General features: G+C 40.6%; 1 protein-coding gene across 1 annotated transcript in view; it reads left to right on the top strand.

Moving 5' to 3' along the window:
* Nucleotides 1–20,316, top strand: part of LOC309568984 (uncharacterized protein) — a gene marked incomplete at both ends in the record, with an annotated part of 34,798 nt that overhangs the window by 4,151 nt on the left and 10,331 nt on the right. The window contains one exon of the mRNA XM_082274748.1: nt 10,844–11,824. Coding sequence (XP_082130874.1) covers nt 10,844–11,824 — 981 coding nt within the window. The remainder of the gene's footprint in view (nt 1–10,843; nt 11,825–20,316) is intronic.

Raw genomic sequence — 20,316 nt, 5'->3', positions numbered from 1 at the left:
AGGTGTGAACACCCATGCGATCCGATTCTGGTGCGGACCAAAGAAAAGGGTCCTGTGCGACTTTGGTCCGAATGCGATGCAAATTCAGCCATACAATCTGTATGGCTGAATTCACAATGCACAGACATCACATGTGATTTGCAGAACAGTGCGCTCCTAATCACATGCGATGTCTGACATCGCAGATGTGTGTGAACCGGCACTCAGTGTCAGATTTGTCCACCGCGATGTCGCAGTCCCGCTATAAGTCACTGATCACCTCCATTCCTAGTAAAAAAATTAAAATAAATAAAAAATTCTATAAAAATATCCCACAGTTTGTAAATGTTCCCTGGGACCTGCCGATCAGTGGCTGTTTAGCAATTTGTGTTACCAAGCACCAAGTGTATACCAAGCGTATATAAATACTTTACTCTTGTCAAACTGACTGTTGACTTTTGTGTGCAAGTGATTTGGGTGGCCACCAGAACAGGTCCCTACCAATGTGACCCTCTCCCACAATGTATCCCAGGCTCTGCTGTCCTACCTGTAGGCCCAAGACAGGCGGAGGGAGGTCAGTGGACATTCATTAGCTAATCCTCCCTCCAGTGAAAGACCCCAGAAGCGACCTGTATTACGGCATACTCCCCGTCAGGGCTTAGGAATTTGGATAGTGCCCCAACAGACTCAGGTAAACAAATACCAAAGAAGCTCTTGCTCCTTTGTTGCATTCACTAAACTGCCCCCCTGCAACTGTTCCATGCTTTAAATTGCAGTTCAGATCTATTTGGCATCTGCTTGGGCACAGTAAAAATTCCCAAACTCCGATGAAGGGGGGAGGGGGGGGGTTGGCTTCCCCAAACATGTTGAATTTTTTCTGCTATGAATCCATTTTACCATTAAAAGCATTGGATTCTTGAACATTTGTTTGGCGCTCTCATTGGACTGTATGTGTTTATGTGATGATGTCAGCAACCCTCTCTGCATGATTGTACGTGAGTACAGGGCACCATAGTGACAGGCCCTCATAGGGAAGGGTCTATGATTCCCTGCACTCACAGGATGTCCTTCGTGTTCTGGGCTGAGTAATGTTGAGCATCATTCAACCTGAAAGACTAAGAACATCTAGTGTCAGGAAAGGAACTTCTGTGAAAGCAGCTCCAATGAGAAGATGGCTCCTGAAACATGTGCTATAAATCAATTTTAAAACACACACAATATAACCTGCACCCCCTATGAGACACCAGCTGCTAGCTTAAACACTTTTTTTTTCATATAATCTGTTTTGCAATTTTGTGCAGATTTTTTGTAGTGTTGTAAACAACATTCCTGAAAGACTTCCGTGTGTGATGATATAAATTTAATTATTATTTATTTTGCCTAAATGGTTGTGTCCCCTTTTTGCTGTGATCGGGGCTTTTGACTCCGTTACTTCCGGTTTCCGGGTTGGACTAGTAATCCAAGTTCCCCCTGGGTGGAGCGCATGTGTGTGGCTCCTTCCTTTCCCCGGAAAAGTACATTATGTCGAAAACACAGCTGTTTTTAGTCGCCACCCTTTCCATCTGGGCTATATAATGGCCACGCCCCCCTGAAGACATTGTGGCGAAACGCGTCGGAAGGAGCTTGCCATCGTCACCACGTCACACCCGGAAGTCGGAGGTTGGCCATCTTTTTGGTGGAAACAGAGGAGCGTTGCCTACCTTATGGTTCTATACATTTTCTGAAAATTGTGCCTTTGTATATGGTGAGTGCAAACTTTTGATTTTAGTAAATAAACGTTTTACATAATACACTATGGGTGCATTCTTCTTGGTATTTCCCCCCCAATGCATGAGGATGGTTGCTAACCTGGATTTCTAAGGCGGATCGTTCCTGTGTATCCTCCCATGTGGAATATTGGTATCTAAGGATTGGTGGTGTGTAGCGGTGTGAAATTGTGAATGTCACCAATGGCGCTTTTCCACTGCATGGAACCGAACGGTTCAGCTCGCTTTTGTGCTTTTCCACTGCTGGTACCGCATGGTATGGTGTAGGAACGGTTCGGTAAGGTACGGAACGGTACGGCGGCGCTTTTCCACTGCATGGAACCGAACGGTACGGCTCTCAAAAACAGTACCACCTCGATTGTGGTTCCAAGAGGTACCATACCCGGTACCATATCCCACAATCCTTTGCATGCAGTCACTACTAGCCACTGATTGGTCAGAGAATCCCACCCACCCCGTTGTTATCCCACCCACTTAACTTTAGTACTACTTTACTGGAAAAGCAAACCATACCGTACCGTACCGAACCGTTCCAACACCGTACCATGCGGTACCAGCAGTGGAAAAGCAAACCGGGCCAAGCAGGGCCAAGCAGGGCCGAGTAGAGCCGAGCCGGTGGAAAAATGCCACAAGTATTTGATTCCATGAGAGCGGGGTTTAGTGGTCCCATAACCACTTACTGCTGATTACATCTTCACCTGTGGGTAAGAGTCAGTGTGTGGTGGATGGTTTGTGTCACTTCTTTGCCGTGTCAAGCACTTGGGTGAAGAAGAGTGCATTATTCAGCATTTATCTACCCAACCACCACTCCTGTGGAGCTTTGATTACATTTTACCTTTTATTATTTATGTACTAGCGCTGCTTGGGTGTGTATCATCTATAAATCAATTTTTCCATTAAAAACCTTGGAGTCTTGGGCATTTGTTGGGAGATCTCAATGGACTGTATGTATGTTGACCTGCTGATGTCAGCAACACTCTCTGTATCACTGTACATGAGATTTTGACTCCCTGCACTCACAGGATGTCCTCAGTCTTCTGGACTGAATTACGTTGATCATTCAACCTGAAAGACTAAGAACATGTAGTGGTGGGAAAGGAATTTCTGCGGGGACAGTTCCAAAGAGAAGATGAGTATTGCAGCTAGAGCTACTTTTTTATTTTTAAACCTCTTGCCTGACCTTTTTAAAAAAAAACAAAAAAAACAAAATAAGACCAAAGTTAGCTGGAATTTAAGTCACAGCCTTGAAATAAGCCATGACACAACCGCTTCCAAACTGTTTATCTGATGAATGGGAAATTTCGTTAGCAAATCTTTACATCTAAAAAAAGTTGATTTTGGTTTCTTTGCAGTTAGTAAGAGCAACAGAAGAGAGAACAGACTACAGAAGAAGCACGTAAGTAACTTTCCGATGCTAAGAAACTATCATCAGAGGGACCTTTGGTGGAGGAATCGGCTATGGGAATGGACAGTGATTAGACATAAGTGGTCAGTTCAGGGCCTTATTGGCGAAGAGTTCAGTATCCCAGCAGCAGCTTAGTCAGTGAAGAGGGACCAGAATGAAATATATAAAGAATTCTTGCTGCAGACTTTGTTTGAAGAGAGCAATTTAAATACATGAAAATAGGTGATTCCTGTGTAGTGTTAGAGCAGGTGAAATATTTGAGTTTATTATAGTAGAAGGTGGAAAGTGCCTGTAGGGTATAATAATGGCAGCCCCCATGGGGGTAGTAGCCAAAGGCAAGTAATGACCCATGGATTCCCACTTCTTTACATCAGATGGTGGTGGTGTAATGTTGGCTGCACCGATCAACAACCAATGGAAAGGGGGTTTCAAAAAACAATTCAACTGTTCCATTGTTTTCTATAGAGCCTGTGGTCTAGACGGGATCACAGGCTTTGGGGGAAAAAAATGTATGCAAACACCACCAGTAAAATGAAATTTGGGAATTGTAAGGTGGAACCATGCTTCATCCAAGGTCTAAGTATTGGCATAAGAACTATGAGGGTGTGGGGGAACCCATACAAGGTTTTTTTTTTTTTTTTTATTATTATTATTATTATTATTTTTTTTTTTTAATACTAATTCAGGATGTGGAAACCTTGCAAGCAGACCTGAACAAAATAACGGGGTGGGCAACTACATGGCAGATGAGGTTTAATGTTGAAAAATGTAAAGTAATGCACTTGGGGGCCAGAAACCAGAAAGCAAGCTACTCACTAGGGGGGGAACCTCTGGGTGAGTCTAGGATGGAAAAGGACTTGGGGGTACTGGTAGACAAGCTTGGCAGTGGCATGCAATGCCAAGCCGCCGCAAGCAAAGCCAACAGAATACTGGGATGTATAAAAAAGGGGATTCACTCCAGAAATAAAGAGATTATTCTCCCACTCTACAAGACTCTGGTCTGGCCACATCTGGAGTATGCTGTCCAGTTCTGGGCACCGGTCCTCAGGAAGGATGTGCTGGAACTGGAGAAAGTCCAGAGAAGGGCAACAAAAATAATTAGGGGAATGGAGGACATCAGCTATGAGGAAAGACTACAAGCACTGAACCTTTTCTCTCTGGAGAAAAGACGATTGAGGGGGGGTATGATATCAATGTACAAATACTGTACTGGTGACCCTAGCATAAGGAACAAACTATCCAGAGAAAGGAGATACAATAAGACACGTGGCCACTCACTAAAACTAGAGGAAAGGCGGTTTAACCTTAAAGTGCGTAAGGGGTTCTTCACTGCTTCACTGTAAGAGCAGTAAGGATGTGGAATTCTCCTCCACAGGCAGTAGTATCAGCAGGGAGCATTGATAGTTTCAAAAAACTATTAGATGGGCACCTTAGAGACCACAACATACAGGGGTATACAATGTACGGTTAAAAGCAAACACACACACACATCATAGGTTGAACTGGATGGACTGATGTCTTTTTTCAACCTCACTAACTATGTAACTATGTAATTCGGCATTACCCTTTTGAATCTTTGAGGAGAGTAAAGATTGCATTTTAGTTCATAAAGCAAGTTTTAGCTCTACATTTATCTGTAACATATACAGTATCTCACAAAAGTGAGTACACCCCTCACATTTTGTAAATATTTTATTATATCTTTTCATGTGACAACACTGAAGAAATTACACTATGCTACAATGTAAAGTAGTGAGTGTACCGCTTGTATAACAGTGTAAATTTGCTGTCCCCTCAAAATAACCAAACACACAGCAATTAATGTTTAAACCACTGGCAACAAAAGTGAGTACACCCGTCAATGAAAATGTCCACATTGGGTCCAAAGTGTCAATATTTTGTGTGGCCACCAATATTTTCCAGCACTGCCATAACCCTCTTGGACATGGAGTTCACCAGAGCTTCACATGTTGCCACTGGAGCCCTCTTCCACTTCTCTATGGTGGCATCATGGAGCTTGTGGATGTTAGAGACCTTGCGCTCCTCCACCTTTTGTTTGAGAATGCCTCTTAGATGCTCAATAGGGTTTAGGTCTGAAGACATGCTTGGCCAGTCCATCACCCTTACCCTCAGCTTCTTTAGCAAGGCAGTGGTAGCCTTGGAGATGTGTTTATCATGTTGGAATACCCAGTCTCGGAAGGGAGGGGATCATGATCTGTTCAGTATGGCACAGTACATGTTGGCATTCATGGTTTCCTCAATGAACTGTAGCTCCCCAGTGCCGGCAGCACTCATGCAGCCCCAGACCATGACACTCCCACCACCATGCTTGACTGTAGGCAAGACACACTTGTCTTTGTACTCCCCACCTGGTTGCCGGCACACTCGCTTGACACCATCTGAACCAAATAAGTTTATCTTGGTCTCATCAGACCACAGGACATGGTTCCAGTAATATATGTGCTTAGTCTGCTTGTCCTTCTTTGGGTGGTCCAGTCAATCCTATTATTTATGCTTTCAAATCTCCAGATTTCAAAAAGAATTTACCAAAATACCGGAAATAACCAGACGGACGATTTATTTTTCATTTTAATTTATTTTTAAGTTTAGTTTTAAAAAAACATTCTGAATTGTAAACTTATTTTTGTAAAACAAGTACATAAGTAAAACTTAATGTAATTCCTGTTTCTTTTCTCTCATTTATTTCTATTAATCATTAGTATTAAGGAATTTTTCATTTTTATTGTTTCGCTTTAAATATCATTAAGATCACTGCTCCTTTAAAAATGCTTCTTTTTTTAATTTTTTTTCATTGATCTATGTTCTTTAGGGCATTACCCAGGTCCCCCATACCATTTTTGGGGGGGAAAAAACTTGCATTTAAGGCTTTAAAATTAGTTCTTTTGATTTTAGAAGTTCGAGACACTTTTCCGATGTTCACAGTGTTCTGTGCGAACCGAACAGGGGTAGGTATGTTCGGCCCATCACTAATCATTACTGTTCCTCTCATTTATTTCTGCTAATCATTACTGCTTAAGGCAGTATTAAAGCCAAAAGCAAATATTTATTGTATTGCCGCTTATCAACTCTAAGTGCCGGTTCACACTAGGGCGACCTGTGAGGCGACCTGGTCGCCTCACAGGTCGCCGCAGGTCGCCTCCCATAGGGAAGCTACGGACCCGTTCTAATAGGAGCGACACAAGTTGCTGTGACCTAGAAAAAGGGTCCGGAGCTTCTTTGGGGCGACCAGGAGGCGACCGCCATAGACCTCGGAGGTCGCCACCTTAAAATAGCGTCGCGGTAGTGTGAACCGGCGCTTAGATGTTACAGCTGCATTTGTTTTCTTTTTTTTTTTTTTTAGGCTTTCTTTCCTTTTGTTTCACCTAGTGTTTCTGTTATTAAAGTGGAGTTCCACCCTAAATTTATACTTACCTCCATCTTCTCGCTCCGGGTCACCTGAAAAACAAATGGATAATCGCAATTTTTTTTTTTTTTTACTTACCTCCTAGAGAAAATATACTTACCTTACTTCCTTCTTCCTCCTCTCGGCGGCCACGGCGATTCGTCACTTCCTGGTTTTTGCAATGATTCCTGGGAGCTGAACGTCATCGCTCCCAGGAATCATTGCGCCTGCACTGGCCCCGACGTCGCTTCCGGTGCACGAGCGTCATTCCCTTCTAAACAGCTTCTGGGCATGCCCAGAAGCTGTGGAGGGATGACGCGCGCGCACCGGAAGTGACGGCGGGGCCGGTGCAGTGCATCGTGGGACTGAAGAAGAAGCAAGAGGACGCAGAAGAGGATCGCGCTGGCTTCAAGCTGCCCACACCTGAGATGGCAGCGCTGGACAATACTTTTTCAAGGTAAGTATTTCTCCTAAAAGGTAAGTGCAACCCGGGACAGATCAGAGGCTAGCCATTGTGGAATGTACTAGCCCTGACTGTCCCGGGGGTATTTTTATTAAAAAATGTATTCCCAGGGTGGAACTCCGCTTTAAGTCTGTTGTTTTTTTAACAACTTGTCGACCGCCTGCCGCAGGCTCGGCTGCGCAAATCGACGTAGGGGTATGTTGGTTCGTGGGAGTGGTGCTGGGAGGGCGAGCGACTATCACCGATCCTTGGGACACAGCGGAGGATGCCGATCCATGGGACCGCCGGCCGCAGCTGCCGCCGGGCCCCCGCGATCGCTCCCCGCTGAGAAAGAAGGACGGTCAGCTGTTGTACACAGCAGATCGTTCTCTCTGGAATGATCACAGAGCACCTGCGATCCTTCTATATAGGATCACAGGTCTCTATGAATCATTTCACAAGTTCCTCCACCCACAGTTAGGAAACACCCCCTAGGCTCACACTTCACCCTTTGATCACCCCTAGGTTAACCCCTTCCCTGCCAATGTCATTATTACAGGAACAGTGCATATTTTTAGCACTGATTACTGTAGTATTGTCACTGTTCCCCCCCCCCCCCTCAAAAGTGTCAAAAATGTCAGTTAGGGGTCCAATCTGTCCACCGCAATGTCGTAGTCCCGCTAAAAATCACTGATCGCCGCCATTACTAGTAAAAAATAAATAAAAATGACAAATCTTTCCCCTAGTTTGTAGACGAGATAACTTTTGCGCAAATCAATTAAAATACACTTTTTGCAATTTTTTTTACCAAAAATATGTAGCAGAATACAAATTGGCCTAAAAGGATGAAAAAAATTTGATTGTTAAATTTTTTTGGGAATGTTATATAGCAGAATGTGAAATATATATATATATATTTTTTGTCAGAATTGTCGCTCTTTTTTTGTTTATTGCGCAAAAAATAAAAATCGCACAGGTGATCAAATACCACCAAAAAAAAGCTCTGTTTGTGGGGAAAAAAAGAGCTTCAATTTTGTTTAGGTACAACGTCGCACGACCGGGCGATTGTCAGGTAAAGTAACGCAGTGCCGAATCGCAAAAGATGGCCTGGTCATAAAGAGGGAAAACCTCCCGGTCCATAAATGGTTTAAGAAGGAACTCAAACTTTTTGGGATATTTACTCTCTATAAGTCTTTATTCCTGCCATAGTGTGACCAGAAATATATAGGTCATCTTATATTTCAGCCCTTTCAACCTTTTAACATGGAGAAACCATTGAAGTGACTTTCAGGTCTCCGGAAACTAGGATTTCACCGATACTGGTATCGGTGCCGATACAAAGCATTTGCATGAGTATCGGTACTCATACAAATGCTTCGATATACTTACTTATATATTGGTTATATATATATATATATACTTATTTTATATATATATATATATATATATATATATATATATATATATATATATATATGTATATATATATATTTAATACTGTCTACTGTCTGTAATTTTAATAAACATGTTACATCTTTTCTTAATTGTGGACTTTGTTGTTGATATATAGGCACATTTAAATCCCCATATCCAGTGTTTGGTAGATTTATTCCCACCTTTTGTCTCCCCCCCCCCCAATCCTATTAGTCGCCTACCAACCTGGTTATACATCTAAGAATTGGTAAGCTGCAATATTGTGTGTGTGTGTGTGTGTGTATATATATTACCAAAAGTATTGGGACGCCTGCCTTAACACGCACATGACCTTTAATGGCATCCCAGTCTTAGTCCGTAGGGTTCAATATTGAATTGGCTCACCCTTTGAAGCTATAACAGCTTCAACTCTTCTGGGAAGGCTGTCCACAAGGTTTAGGAGTGTGTCTATGGGAATGTTTGACCATTCTTCCAGAAGTGCATTTGTGAGGTTGGGTACTGATGTTGGACAAGAAGGTCTGGCTCACAGTCTCTGCTCTAATTCATCCCTAAGGTAGTCTATCGGGTTGAGGTCAGGACTCTGTGCAGGCCAGTCAAGTTTCTCCACCCCAAACTCGCTCTTCCTTGTCTTTATGGACCTTGCTTTGTGCACTGGCAAAGTCCATAAAGAGCGGGTTTGGGGTGTAGGAACTTGACTGGCCTGCACAGAGTCCTGACCTCAACCTGATAGAACACCTTTGGGATGAATTAGAGCGGAGACTGAACCAGGCCTTCTCATCCAACATCAGTGCCTGACCTCACAAATGCGCTTCTTAAGAATGGTCAAACATTCCCATAGACACACTCCTAAACCTTCTGGATGACATTCCCAGAAGAGTTGAAGCTGTTATAGCTGCAAAGGGTGGACCAACTCAATATTGTACTCTACGGACTAAGACTGGGATGCCATTTAAGTTCATGTGTGTGTAAAGGCAGGTGTCCCAATACTTTTGGTAATATAGTGTATGTCTGGTTCAGCAGGGACTGGCCCAATTTCGGTCCATGTATGGGCTAGCTGGTGGTACACAAGTCGATCTATCTGAGGTTACCATCTTTTGCCCCAAAAAAGATGGCAACCTCAGCCATAAACTATCTTGTCTGACTATTTTCAAGTTTAGTTCTTTATCACACAGTACAGGATCTCCTTATTGAAAACAAATGTCTTGCAAGTAACTGTATTTATTATCTAAATCCTTTCTTATCGATCGTTGTACAAATTTTCATTTTTTACAGAAACACAACTTTGACTTCTCATCCTTATCACTTTGTTATCATCAGATAATATCATAGCCAAGTCTAAGTCCATAAAAGGCTGACAATACACTGAGTGCATACACATTGCTGAGCTGTACTGGAGCTAAACATACAGGAAAACTTCTACCAGAAACACTCTGACTTCAGGTGAGGACAATAACATGAGAAGAATACAGAAGAGATCGCATATAACCTTACTATAGGTCTACAGATGTAAAAATATTCCTATGGAGAAAAACTCCCAGCATGCCCTTTACACTGCAGTGCAGTACATGGATTACAATTCTAGATTGGAATTGTATAAGGTTCACATTGTAGTGCATTGGATGGATTAGAATTATATAAGGGTCACATTGTAGTGCATTGGATGGATTCGAATTATATAAAGTTTACATTGTTGTGCATTGGATGTATTATAATTATTTAAGGTTCACATTTTAGTGCATTGGATGGATTAGAATTATATAAGGTTCACATTGTTGTGCAATGGATGGATTAGAATCATATAAATTTCACATTGTTGTGCATTGGATGGATTAGAATTCTATAAGGTTCACATTGTAGTGCATTGGATAGATTAGAATTATATAAGGGTCACATTGTAGTGCATTGGATGGATTAGAATTATAAAAGGTTCACTTTGTAGTGCATTGAATGGATTAGAATTATTTAAGGTTCACATTGCAGTGCATTGGATGGATTAGAATTATATAAGGTTCACATTGTAGTACATTGAATAGATTAGAATTGTATAAGGGTCACATTGTAGTGCATTGGATGAATTAGAATTATTTAAGGTTCACATTGTAGTACATTGAATAGATTAGAATTGTATAAGGGTCACATTGTAGTGCATTGGATGGATTAGAATTCTATAAGGTTCACATTGTTGTGCATTGGATGGATTAGAATTATTTAAGGTTCAGATTGTTTTTCAGGATAACAAAAGGTAGGAATCTGAAGCAAAGGTTACAAATCCTTGTAATGTACAGAGATCACCCAGAGGGGAATGTTTTTTTTTTTTTCTCTCAACAAAAGTGGAGTTACAATTTAAATGATTTTTATTTTTCAGATCAGTAAAACGTAATATCTAACTTCTAAATTATGAATACCAACAACAGTGTGGATCTTCCTGAATTTGAAGACTTAATGACTTTTTTTTATAAATTTCAAGTTTCATACGTGGTCTTTTTATCAGTTGTATCTCTGTTGGGAATCACGGGAAATGGTCTGGTCATCTGGTTTGTTGCCTTCAGGATGAAGAAGACGGTCAACTCTGTTTGGTTCCTAAGTTTAGCTGTTGCTGATTTCACGTTCAGTCTCTTCCTATCCACAACTGCCATATATATTGCCCTTGGCTTTTACTGGCCATTTGGTAGCTTCATGTGCAGTGTGAACTATCTTGTTTCATACCTCAATCTGTCTGCCAGCGTATTTCAACTCACCGCCATCAGCATTGACCGCTACATCTCCGTAGTCTTCCCTGTTTGGTGTCAGAACCATCGCACCGTGAGATTGGCTGGGAAAGTCGTCCTTGTTATTTGGATTGTATCTCTGCTACTCAGTTTATTTTACTTGTTAAATTCACACATATTAAATTCCCAAGAAGATATGGTATGTTTCCTTTTACAGTCAATACAGGAAACAGAAGTGATATTAAGAGTTATTGTTCTGTTTGTTATACCTTTTACCATCATTATCTTCTGTTACACCGTCATCTTTTTGCGTATCCGAAGAAACCACAGAACAACGTCTACCAAACCTTTCAAAGTTATTGCTGCTGTCATCATTTCCTTCTTTATTTGCTGGTTTCCTTACCATGTATTTTCTTTCGTGGCGTTATACGCAGAATACATGGGGTGGAATTTAGAACACTCGAAGATAATTTTTATTGGTTATATGGTATCTTCTCTGATGGCCTATTCAAACAGCTGTGTTAACCCCCTTCTCTATTCCTTCATTGGGCTAGACATTAAGGAAAAATTCTGGAGTGCCATTAAATCTGGTTTTGAGAGAGCTTTCACCGAGGACACCAACCTGACCGATCAAAAGAGACACGGATTTGACCGCAGATCGATTACTAATCATGAAACAAGCCAAAAGTAATTGTGTTGGTTTAAAAAGGGACATTTATGGATGATTTTTTCCTGCTTTCTAGAATGGACTTTTTTCTTCTCAAATATGTTGTATATTGCAAAAAGGAATTAGATTGTGTTAAGGTTTGTAACCACCAGATATAAGGTACCTACATCCCAATAGACAATGATATAATTAGAGTCGGTTCACACTAAGGCGACACGACTCTGTACTACTTCGGGGGCGACTTGTGCATTGCCATGCACCACGACTTCGGAGCGACTTGCAGGGACTTCACATAATGGAAGTCTATGCAAGTCGCTCCCAGGTCGCCCCAAAGTAGTACAGGACACTTTTTCTAAGTCGGAGCGATTTGTGTCGCTCCTATTAGAACGGGTCCTGTAGTGGTCAATGGACCGCGAGGGAGCGCGACTTGTCAGGCTGACAAGTCGCCTGACAAGTCGCGCTAGTGTGGACCGAGTCTTATGTGGAACTAGAACGTCCGATATATAAGAAGAAAGAGAAAAAAGCAACTACCAAGGTAGCAATGCTGAAATAAAAAAGAAAGCAAGGGAAGAATATTAAAAATAAAAAGGATAAAAAAAAAAAAAACAGAGAAAGAAGAAACAAGAAAAATAAAAAAAATCTTTCTTTATTTTTCTTGTTTCTTCTTTCTCTGATTTTTTTTTATTCTTTTTTTCTTCTTCCTTTTTCCTTAATATTTTTGCCTTTTTTTTTTTTTATTTCAGCATGGCTACCTCGGTAGTTGGTTTTTTTTTCTCTTTCTTCTTGTATATCAGACGTTCTAGTTCCACATAATTATATGTTGTATACTAAAAACTTTAAATATGCTTTTTCACCTATTTATGTGTAGAGAACCAAATAACAACTACAGTAAATCAGTCCTAACAATGGTTAAATTCCCTCCATTTTTGCGGGCTTTTAAGGGCTTGAGAAGTATTTGTCATAAAATGTATACATTATATTTTAGTTCTTCAACCACTTGACGACCCCCCATGTACATATACTGCAGGGTGGCGACTCTTCCGCGCGAAATCACATAAGTGTTTTTGCTCTCTCACTGGCGATCAGCTCCCACTGTGATTGTACACAGCGAAAGCCAATCAGCGGGGTCCGGGGGACCCGATGTTTGCTAGGTCCTGCCTATCTTTCATAAGAGAGAGGCACAAAAGTGGTCTGCCTATGTAAACAAGGCAGATCGCTGTTCTGTGACAAGGGAAGACAGAGAAACATGGATCTCTGTCTTCCCAAAGTTAAAGCAACCCCCCCCCCCCCCACAGTTAGAAAGCATTCTGAAGGGTCAGATTTTACCCTTTGATCGCCCTCTGTGTCATTAGTACAGTTACAGTGCATATTTTTTCACACTTATCACTGTATTAGTGTCACTGGTCCCTAAAAAAAGTGTCAAAAGTGTCACTAAGTGCTGTTTCACACATATGCAATGCGAGAACCCTGCGAATCCACTGCAGGACCCCACATCACACTTGACTCACAGGCAGTTCACACTGCCATATGCGAATCGCTGGGGGTATCAATACAAAGTTAATGACACCCACAGATCAGTTTGCATATTGCAGTGCAAACTGTTAATTTGCACATGAATCAGATTACATAGGTGTGAACACCCATGTGATCCAATTCTGGTGTAGGGCAAAAAAAGAGTCCTGTGTGACTTTGGTCCGAATGCGATGCAAATTCAACCATTCAATCTGTATGGCTGAATTTGCAACGCACAGACATCGCATGTGATTTGCAGAGCAGGGCGCTGTCAATCACATGTGATGTCTGACATCGCATATGTGTGAACCGGCACTCCGATTTTGTCCACTGCAACGTCGCAGTCCCACTATAAACCGGTCGCCGCCATTACTAGTAAAAAAATTAAAATAATTAAAAACCCTTTAAAAATATCCCACAGTTTGTAATTGTTAGAACTTTTGCGCAAACCAATCAATATACACTTATTGGGATTTTTTTTTTTTTTTTTTTACCAAAAACATGTAGCAGAATACATATTGGCCTAAATTAATGAAGAAATGTGATTTGTTACATTTTTGTATTGGGTATGTTAGCAGAAAGTGAAAAATGTTTTTTTTTTTTTGTTTTTTGTTTTTTTGAATTGTCTTTTTTTTTTTTTTTATAGCCCAAAAAATAAAAACCGCAGAGATTATCAAATACCACCAAAAGAAAGGTCTATTTGTGTGAAAGAAGGTTGTCAATTTTATTTGTGTAAAGCTTTGCACGACCGCGCGATTGTCAGTTAAAGTAGCACAGTGTTGTATCGAAAAAAAAATGGCCTGGTCAGGAAGGGAAGGGGGGGGGGGGTAAACCTTCCGGAGCTGAAATGGTTAAAAGGTGATATGCACATAACATTGTTACACTTAATATTTTTGATTTTACATGCAGAGGTCACATAGATGTCCAAATAGTTTCAGAGTCAAAATAGCTCCCTCTTCAGGGATAGCTCTGCATGTTATTTGATGTGATCGATAGTAGAAAAAACAACAGAGTGCCCCCCCCCCCCGACACACACACACACAACTGTTCCAAGTCAAAATTCCTAAACTCTGATGAAAGGGGGATGGGGGGGGGGGGAGGTTGGCTCCCCAAACATGTTGCATTTTTTCTGCTATGAATCCATTTTACCATTAAAAACATTGGATTCTTGGACATTTGTTTGGTGCTCACATTGGACTGTATGTATGTTTATGTGATGATGTCAGCAACACTCTCTGCATGATTGTACGTGAGTGCAGGGCACCATAGTGACAGGCCCTCAGTGGAGGGTCTATGATTCCCTGCACTCACAGGATGTCCTTCGTGTTCTGGGCTGAATGATGTTGAGCATCATTCAACATGAAAGACTAAGAACATCTAGTGTCAGGAAAGGAATTTCTGTGGAGGCAGCTCCAAAGAGAAGATGGCCCCCGAAATATGTTGAATTTTTTTCCTGCTATGAATTATTTTTACCATTAAAAACATTGGATTCTTGGACATTTGTTTTGCACTCACATTGGACTGTATGTGTGCTTATGTGATGATGCAAGCAACACTCTGCATGATTGTACGGGAGTGCAGGGCAGCATAGTGACAGGCCCTCATAGTGGAGGGTCTATGATTCCCTGCACTCACAGGATGTCCTTCGTGTTCTGGGCTGAATGATGTTGAGCATCAGTCAACCTGAAAGACTAATGGCACTTTTCCACTTCAAGTACCGGCTCAGCTCCACTTGGCCCTGCTTGGCCCTACTTGGCCTTGATTGGTTTTCCACTGCATGGTACTGTCAGATTTATTTGGGGAGATTAAAAAAAAGAAAATGGAAATGTCATATTTTGTTCTATATAGAAATATTAAGCAGTGACATCCATTTTTGTTAAGGCTACTGAAAGGTTAAATCTCCTTTAACAAAAAGTGTCTATTCAGGAAATTCTAAAACAGGTTTACCCAAACATGCTGTGTTGACCTAAGGTAATAAATAAATAGTCTGTTGACCTTCTTTAGATAAAGCCTAGCTGGAGCTATACCAAGGTAATCTTATCTATGTGTGGGACCATAAAACACAAGTCAGTATTTTCTGTGTTTAGACCCATTTAAAAATAAGATTTACAGATACGTTATAATCTTATATGTAACAGAATATTAACAATGAAGTATATATATATATATATATATATATATATATATAACTAACATACATAGATATGTAGAAAACCGTTATATATTATAATTGTTTCATCCTTGCTAAATCCTAGTTTTAACTGATTGTGATGACTCATCACTACATGTCAAGAAAGAAAGACTTCATGTTAATCCTTTGTAAGTGAGAAAGTATCATAAAACTTTTCTAACCTTGCCAAGGATCTAGAAGGTCTGAGATTGTAAACTCTTTGTCAATATAAGTTGCAAAGTTTATTTGAAGATAAATAATGCTGCTATATTCTATATGCTGAAGCTCAGAGCAATACAATACTGCCATCTCTGGTGACTGACTGCTACTAGTTGAAGTCTTAGGTTGAAAAGTAATTTCTTATTTAGATACATAATGGATATAAGATGGACATGTATATTAGATGAGAGTATGGATAAAATAACTATGTTGTTTTATGATAGTCTTAAATGGAGAAATCATCATTTAATATTCAATATACTGGTCAACCAAGAGGTGTCACCCAATGACATCACCAGTAGGGATGATCGAATGGTTCGGGTCAACCATCGGTTCGACTCGAACATTGACTGTTCGAGGTTCGGCCGAATTTAGAACTTTTTGCTGAAAAAGTTCGGAATTCGGCAACCAGAACCGACCAAAATGAAATGGGCCAGGAAATGGGCTTTAAAAGCCTATGATTGGACCAGAACCATTAGCAAAAGCCAATTGAGGGGGCAGGAGAATGCTAGGAATGTGATTGGAGTGACTAGGGGGTCCATAGTCCAATCATTAGTGAATACGCACCCAGTATATAAGATAGCCCCCGCCAAATTCCTAGCATTGTTATACAGGGACATGGAAGAGAGTGGAAGCAGTTCTGTTAATTTTACTTTAAAAGTGTCATTTAGCATTTATTAGTGTGAGGAAAGGGATATCTAGTGTAGTTAGGGTGCTCTTTTACACTTTAGTTAGATGCAAAAAGGTGGTTTCTGTGGGGAAAGTGTGAAGTGTCAGGGTGACCGTAATGTAGTGTAGGGTGAACTGACTGCTATGGCAGGGTGACCAAACCCTTCCATATCAGGGTGACCGTAATGTAGTGTAGGGTGAACTGACACTGACTGCTATGGCAGGGTGACCAAACCCTTCCATATCAGGGTGACCGCTATAGAGAAAAGCTAGTTTCTCTGAAGTCACTTTCGCTGCAGTAATATGGCTTCGCCCCTGTCAACTTGCTTTTTGGCTGCAGGCGTCTATAGGGATTTTTTGAGCACATGTTTGGAGTCAGGGATGACATCTGAACATGTGTATAGGGGGTATATATACACACCCATGTATGTATATATACACCTGCACATATATAGGTGTGAAAGGAGCAGAAAACACTACTTGCGCTAATGAAATAATTAACACCAATATAGTTACGCTCCTATCACACCTATATATGTGTATGTGTAAATATACCCATATACACAAGTTCAGATGTTTTGCCTGCCTCCAAAGAACCCAAGAAAATGCCTAAAAAAAACCGCTAGCGTCAAAAAAAAAAACGCCCAGGTGTGTTGTTGCAGGCATTTTTTGGGGGTTTTTGGGGGTTTTTGGAGGCAGGCAAAACATCTGAACTTGTGTATAGTGGTATATATACACACATACTTATATGTATTTTACACTTAGACATATATAGGTGTTATAGGAGCGGAGCCATATTAGTGTAAATGATTTCATTAGCGCAAGCATATATTTCTGCTACTATCACACCTATATATGTCTAGGTGTATATATACATATAAGTATGTGTGTATATATACCCATATACACAAGTTCAGATGTTTTGCCTGCCTCCAAAGAACCCAAAAAAATGCCCAAAAAAAAACCTCTAGTGCCAAAAAAAAACAAAAAAAAAACGCCCAGGTGTGTTGTTGCAGGCATTTTTTGGGGGTTTTTGGAGGCAGGCAAAACATCTGAACTTGTGTATACGGGTATATATACACACATACTTATATGTTAATACACACCTAGACATATATAGGTGTGATAGTAGCAGAAATATATGCTTGCGCTAATGAAATCATTTACACTAATATGGCTCCGCTCCTATAACACCTATATATGTCTAAGTGTAAAATACATATAAGTATGTGTGTATATATACCACTATACACAAGTTCAGATGTTTTGCCTGCCTCCAAAAACCCCCAAAAAATGCCTGCAACAATACACCTGGGCGTTTTTTTTTGGCGCTAGCGTTTTTTTGGGCATTTTTTTGGGTTCTAATGCTTTCAATAATTGGCTCTCTATCAAAAATTACAATTTTTAAGAACTTTTTTTGTGTGATTAATAGTCCTTGGGGTATGACCCAGAACCCTAGGCACTGGGTTTTAGGGCTTCAAAATGGTGTTTTTTGATTACCGAAGTTCGGGTCCCATTGATTTCAATGGGGTTCTGAAATCCGGGCCAAACTTTCGAGAAGTTTGGATGTTCTGGCCGAACCGAACTTTTGAAAAGTTCAATCATCCCTAATCACCAGTTAATGAATAAGATGTCCCAACCAATGGGGATAATGTTACTCCCTCTGGGTTTAACTTATGGTAATTTTAATAGTCCTTTGTTCTATACCATATAAAAAGGAGAACCCAGATGAGAGAGGAACACAGGACATTGCACAACATACATTACACATACAACACACACGCTACTACAGCCATGCATAGACTCATCTATACATACTCCATTTTGCTCCATCATGTCTCTGAAACTTGGAAGGATGCCAAACGAAACTCCTCCCTACCTGGCCACCATCTTGGGAAGGCAGCCATCTTAAGGACTGTGGTAACGACCATTCTAAGATAGCAGACATTTTAAATATGGTAAATATGCCTTGCTGTTTATTTGATTAATATTCAATATCGTTTATGTACTTCCTTAAATGTTTTACATTGCATATTCAAGGGTAACAAGATTACAATCCCAGCCGTATTAACCATATGTAGATTTTTCTCTAAGAGCTGATTTTTGCTTTTTATACATTTTTATTAATATCAGATTTAGGGCATATTGACGTATTAGTCTCACGTTTTGCATGGCCTATTCTCGCTCCATCTGCAGTGAAGTGACTTTCGGCTGTGCATTGCGCAGACAATTGTGGTCTGATTATATAGATCATTCATTTATGGTTTATACTTTACCTGGAGAAAACATAATCTTGCTTTATTTTTACTTTTATTATTGAGCTACAAATCACATTGCATTCATTGTTTGAAGTTTGTATTTTATGTAAAGTTATCTTTTTGTGTCATCTCAAGTTTGATCACTTATTGTGAATACATGTCTCGTGAATAAATATTCTTATATATATTCCATACTGTAGACTGTTTTCACTAAGATTGGTATATGCTTTTAAAAAGAAATTAATCAATAAAAAGAATTTGCTACATATTGATTTGTGGAAATAAGTTGAGATTCTCCTACCGCACTGATCTTTGCTTATTGACATAAATAGACACTGTTATATTCAGAGCAGTATAAATATTCTGACAGTACCACATGGTACGGTGTTGGAACAGTTCGGTACGGTTTGCTTTTCCACTAAAGTAGTACTAAAGTAAGTGGGTGGGATAACAACGATTCTCTGACCAATCAGTGGTTAGTAGTGACAAACAGTCAAGGCTGCATGCAAAGGATTGTGGGATATGGTATTGGTACGGCCCTCTTGGAACCACAACTGAGGTGGTACTGTTTAAGCGAGCCGTACCGTTCGGTTCCATGTAGTGGAAAAGCGCCACCGTACCGCACCAAACCGTTCCTACACCGTACCATGCGGTACCATGCAGTGGAAAAGCACAAAAGCGAGCCGAACCGTTCAGTTCCATGCAGTGAAAAAGCGCCATAAGAACATCTGGTGTCAGGAAAGGAACTTCTGTAAAGGCAACTCCAAAGAGAAGGTGGCTCCCGGGACATGTTGAATTTTTTCTGCTTTGAATCAATTTTAGCATTAAAAACCTTGGGAGTCTTGGACATTTGTTGGGAGAACTCAATGGACTGTATGTATGTTGACTTGATAATGTCAGCACCACACTTTGTATCATTGTACTTCAGTTTATGACTCCCTGCACTCACAGGATGTCCTCAATCTTCTGGACTGAATGGTGTTGATCATTCAAACTAAAAGTCTAAGAACATCTAGTGTCAGGAAAGGAACTTCTGTGAAGGCAGCTCCAAAGAGAAGGTGGCTCCCGGGAGATCTCAATGGACTGTATGACTAATGGGCCATACACACTATACAATTTTCTTTAGATTTTTTCCTTCAGACTTACCAAAACCATATAATATGAGGTCAAACCTAAACACTTTCAATTTGTATGCAATCAGGCAGGCGCTTGCACTACAAAGGTAAATCTAAAGGAAATCTGACAACAAAAGTATAGTGTGTGTCCAGCTTAAGACTAAGAACATCTAGTGGTGGGAAAGGGATTTCTGTGGGGACAGTTCCAAAGAGAAGATGAGTATTGCAGCTAGAGCTACTTTTTATTTTAAATACCCTGGCTGACTTTTTTTTTTTTTTCAACAAATAATAAATAGGAAAACCTCCTGGCTGACCTTTTTTTAACCACTTGCCGACCGCCGCAAGTACATATACTGCCGATGTCCGCCGCTCACTCACGATCGTCCGTGACAGTGGGAGAAAGGCAGGCGGCTAGTGTGAACAAGCCGCCTGTCATTCTCCCCTGTGTAGAAACTATATAGGACCGTTGATCATTGTTCCTACACTTCAAGCCACAGCCAATCACAGTTAGAATCACGCCCCTAGGGACACACACAGCCCCTCCCTCTCAAATAAAGTTAACCCCTTCA

Source organism: Pelophylax lessonae (assembly GCF_965119305.1).
Source record: "Pelophylax lessonae genome assembly, chromosome: 12".
Taxonomy (NCBI): Eukaryota; Metazoa; Chordata; class Amphibia; order Anura; family Ranidae; genus Pelophylax; species Pelophylax lessonae.
This window is presented reverse-complemented; position numbering and strand designations above follow the sequence as displayed.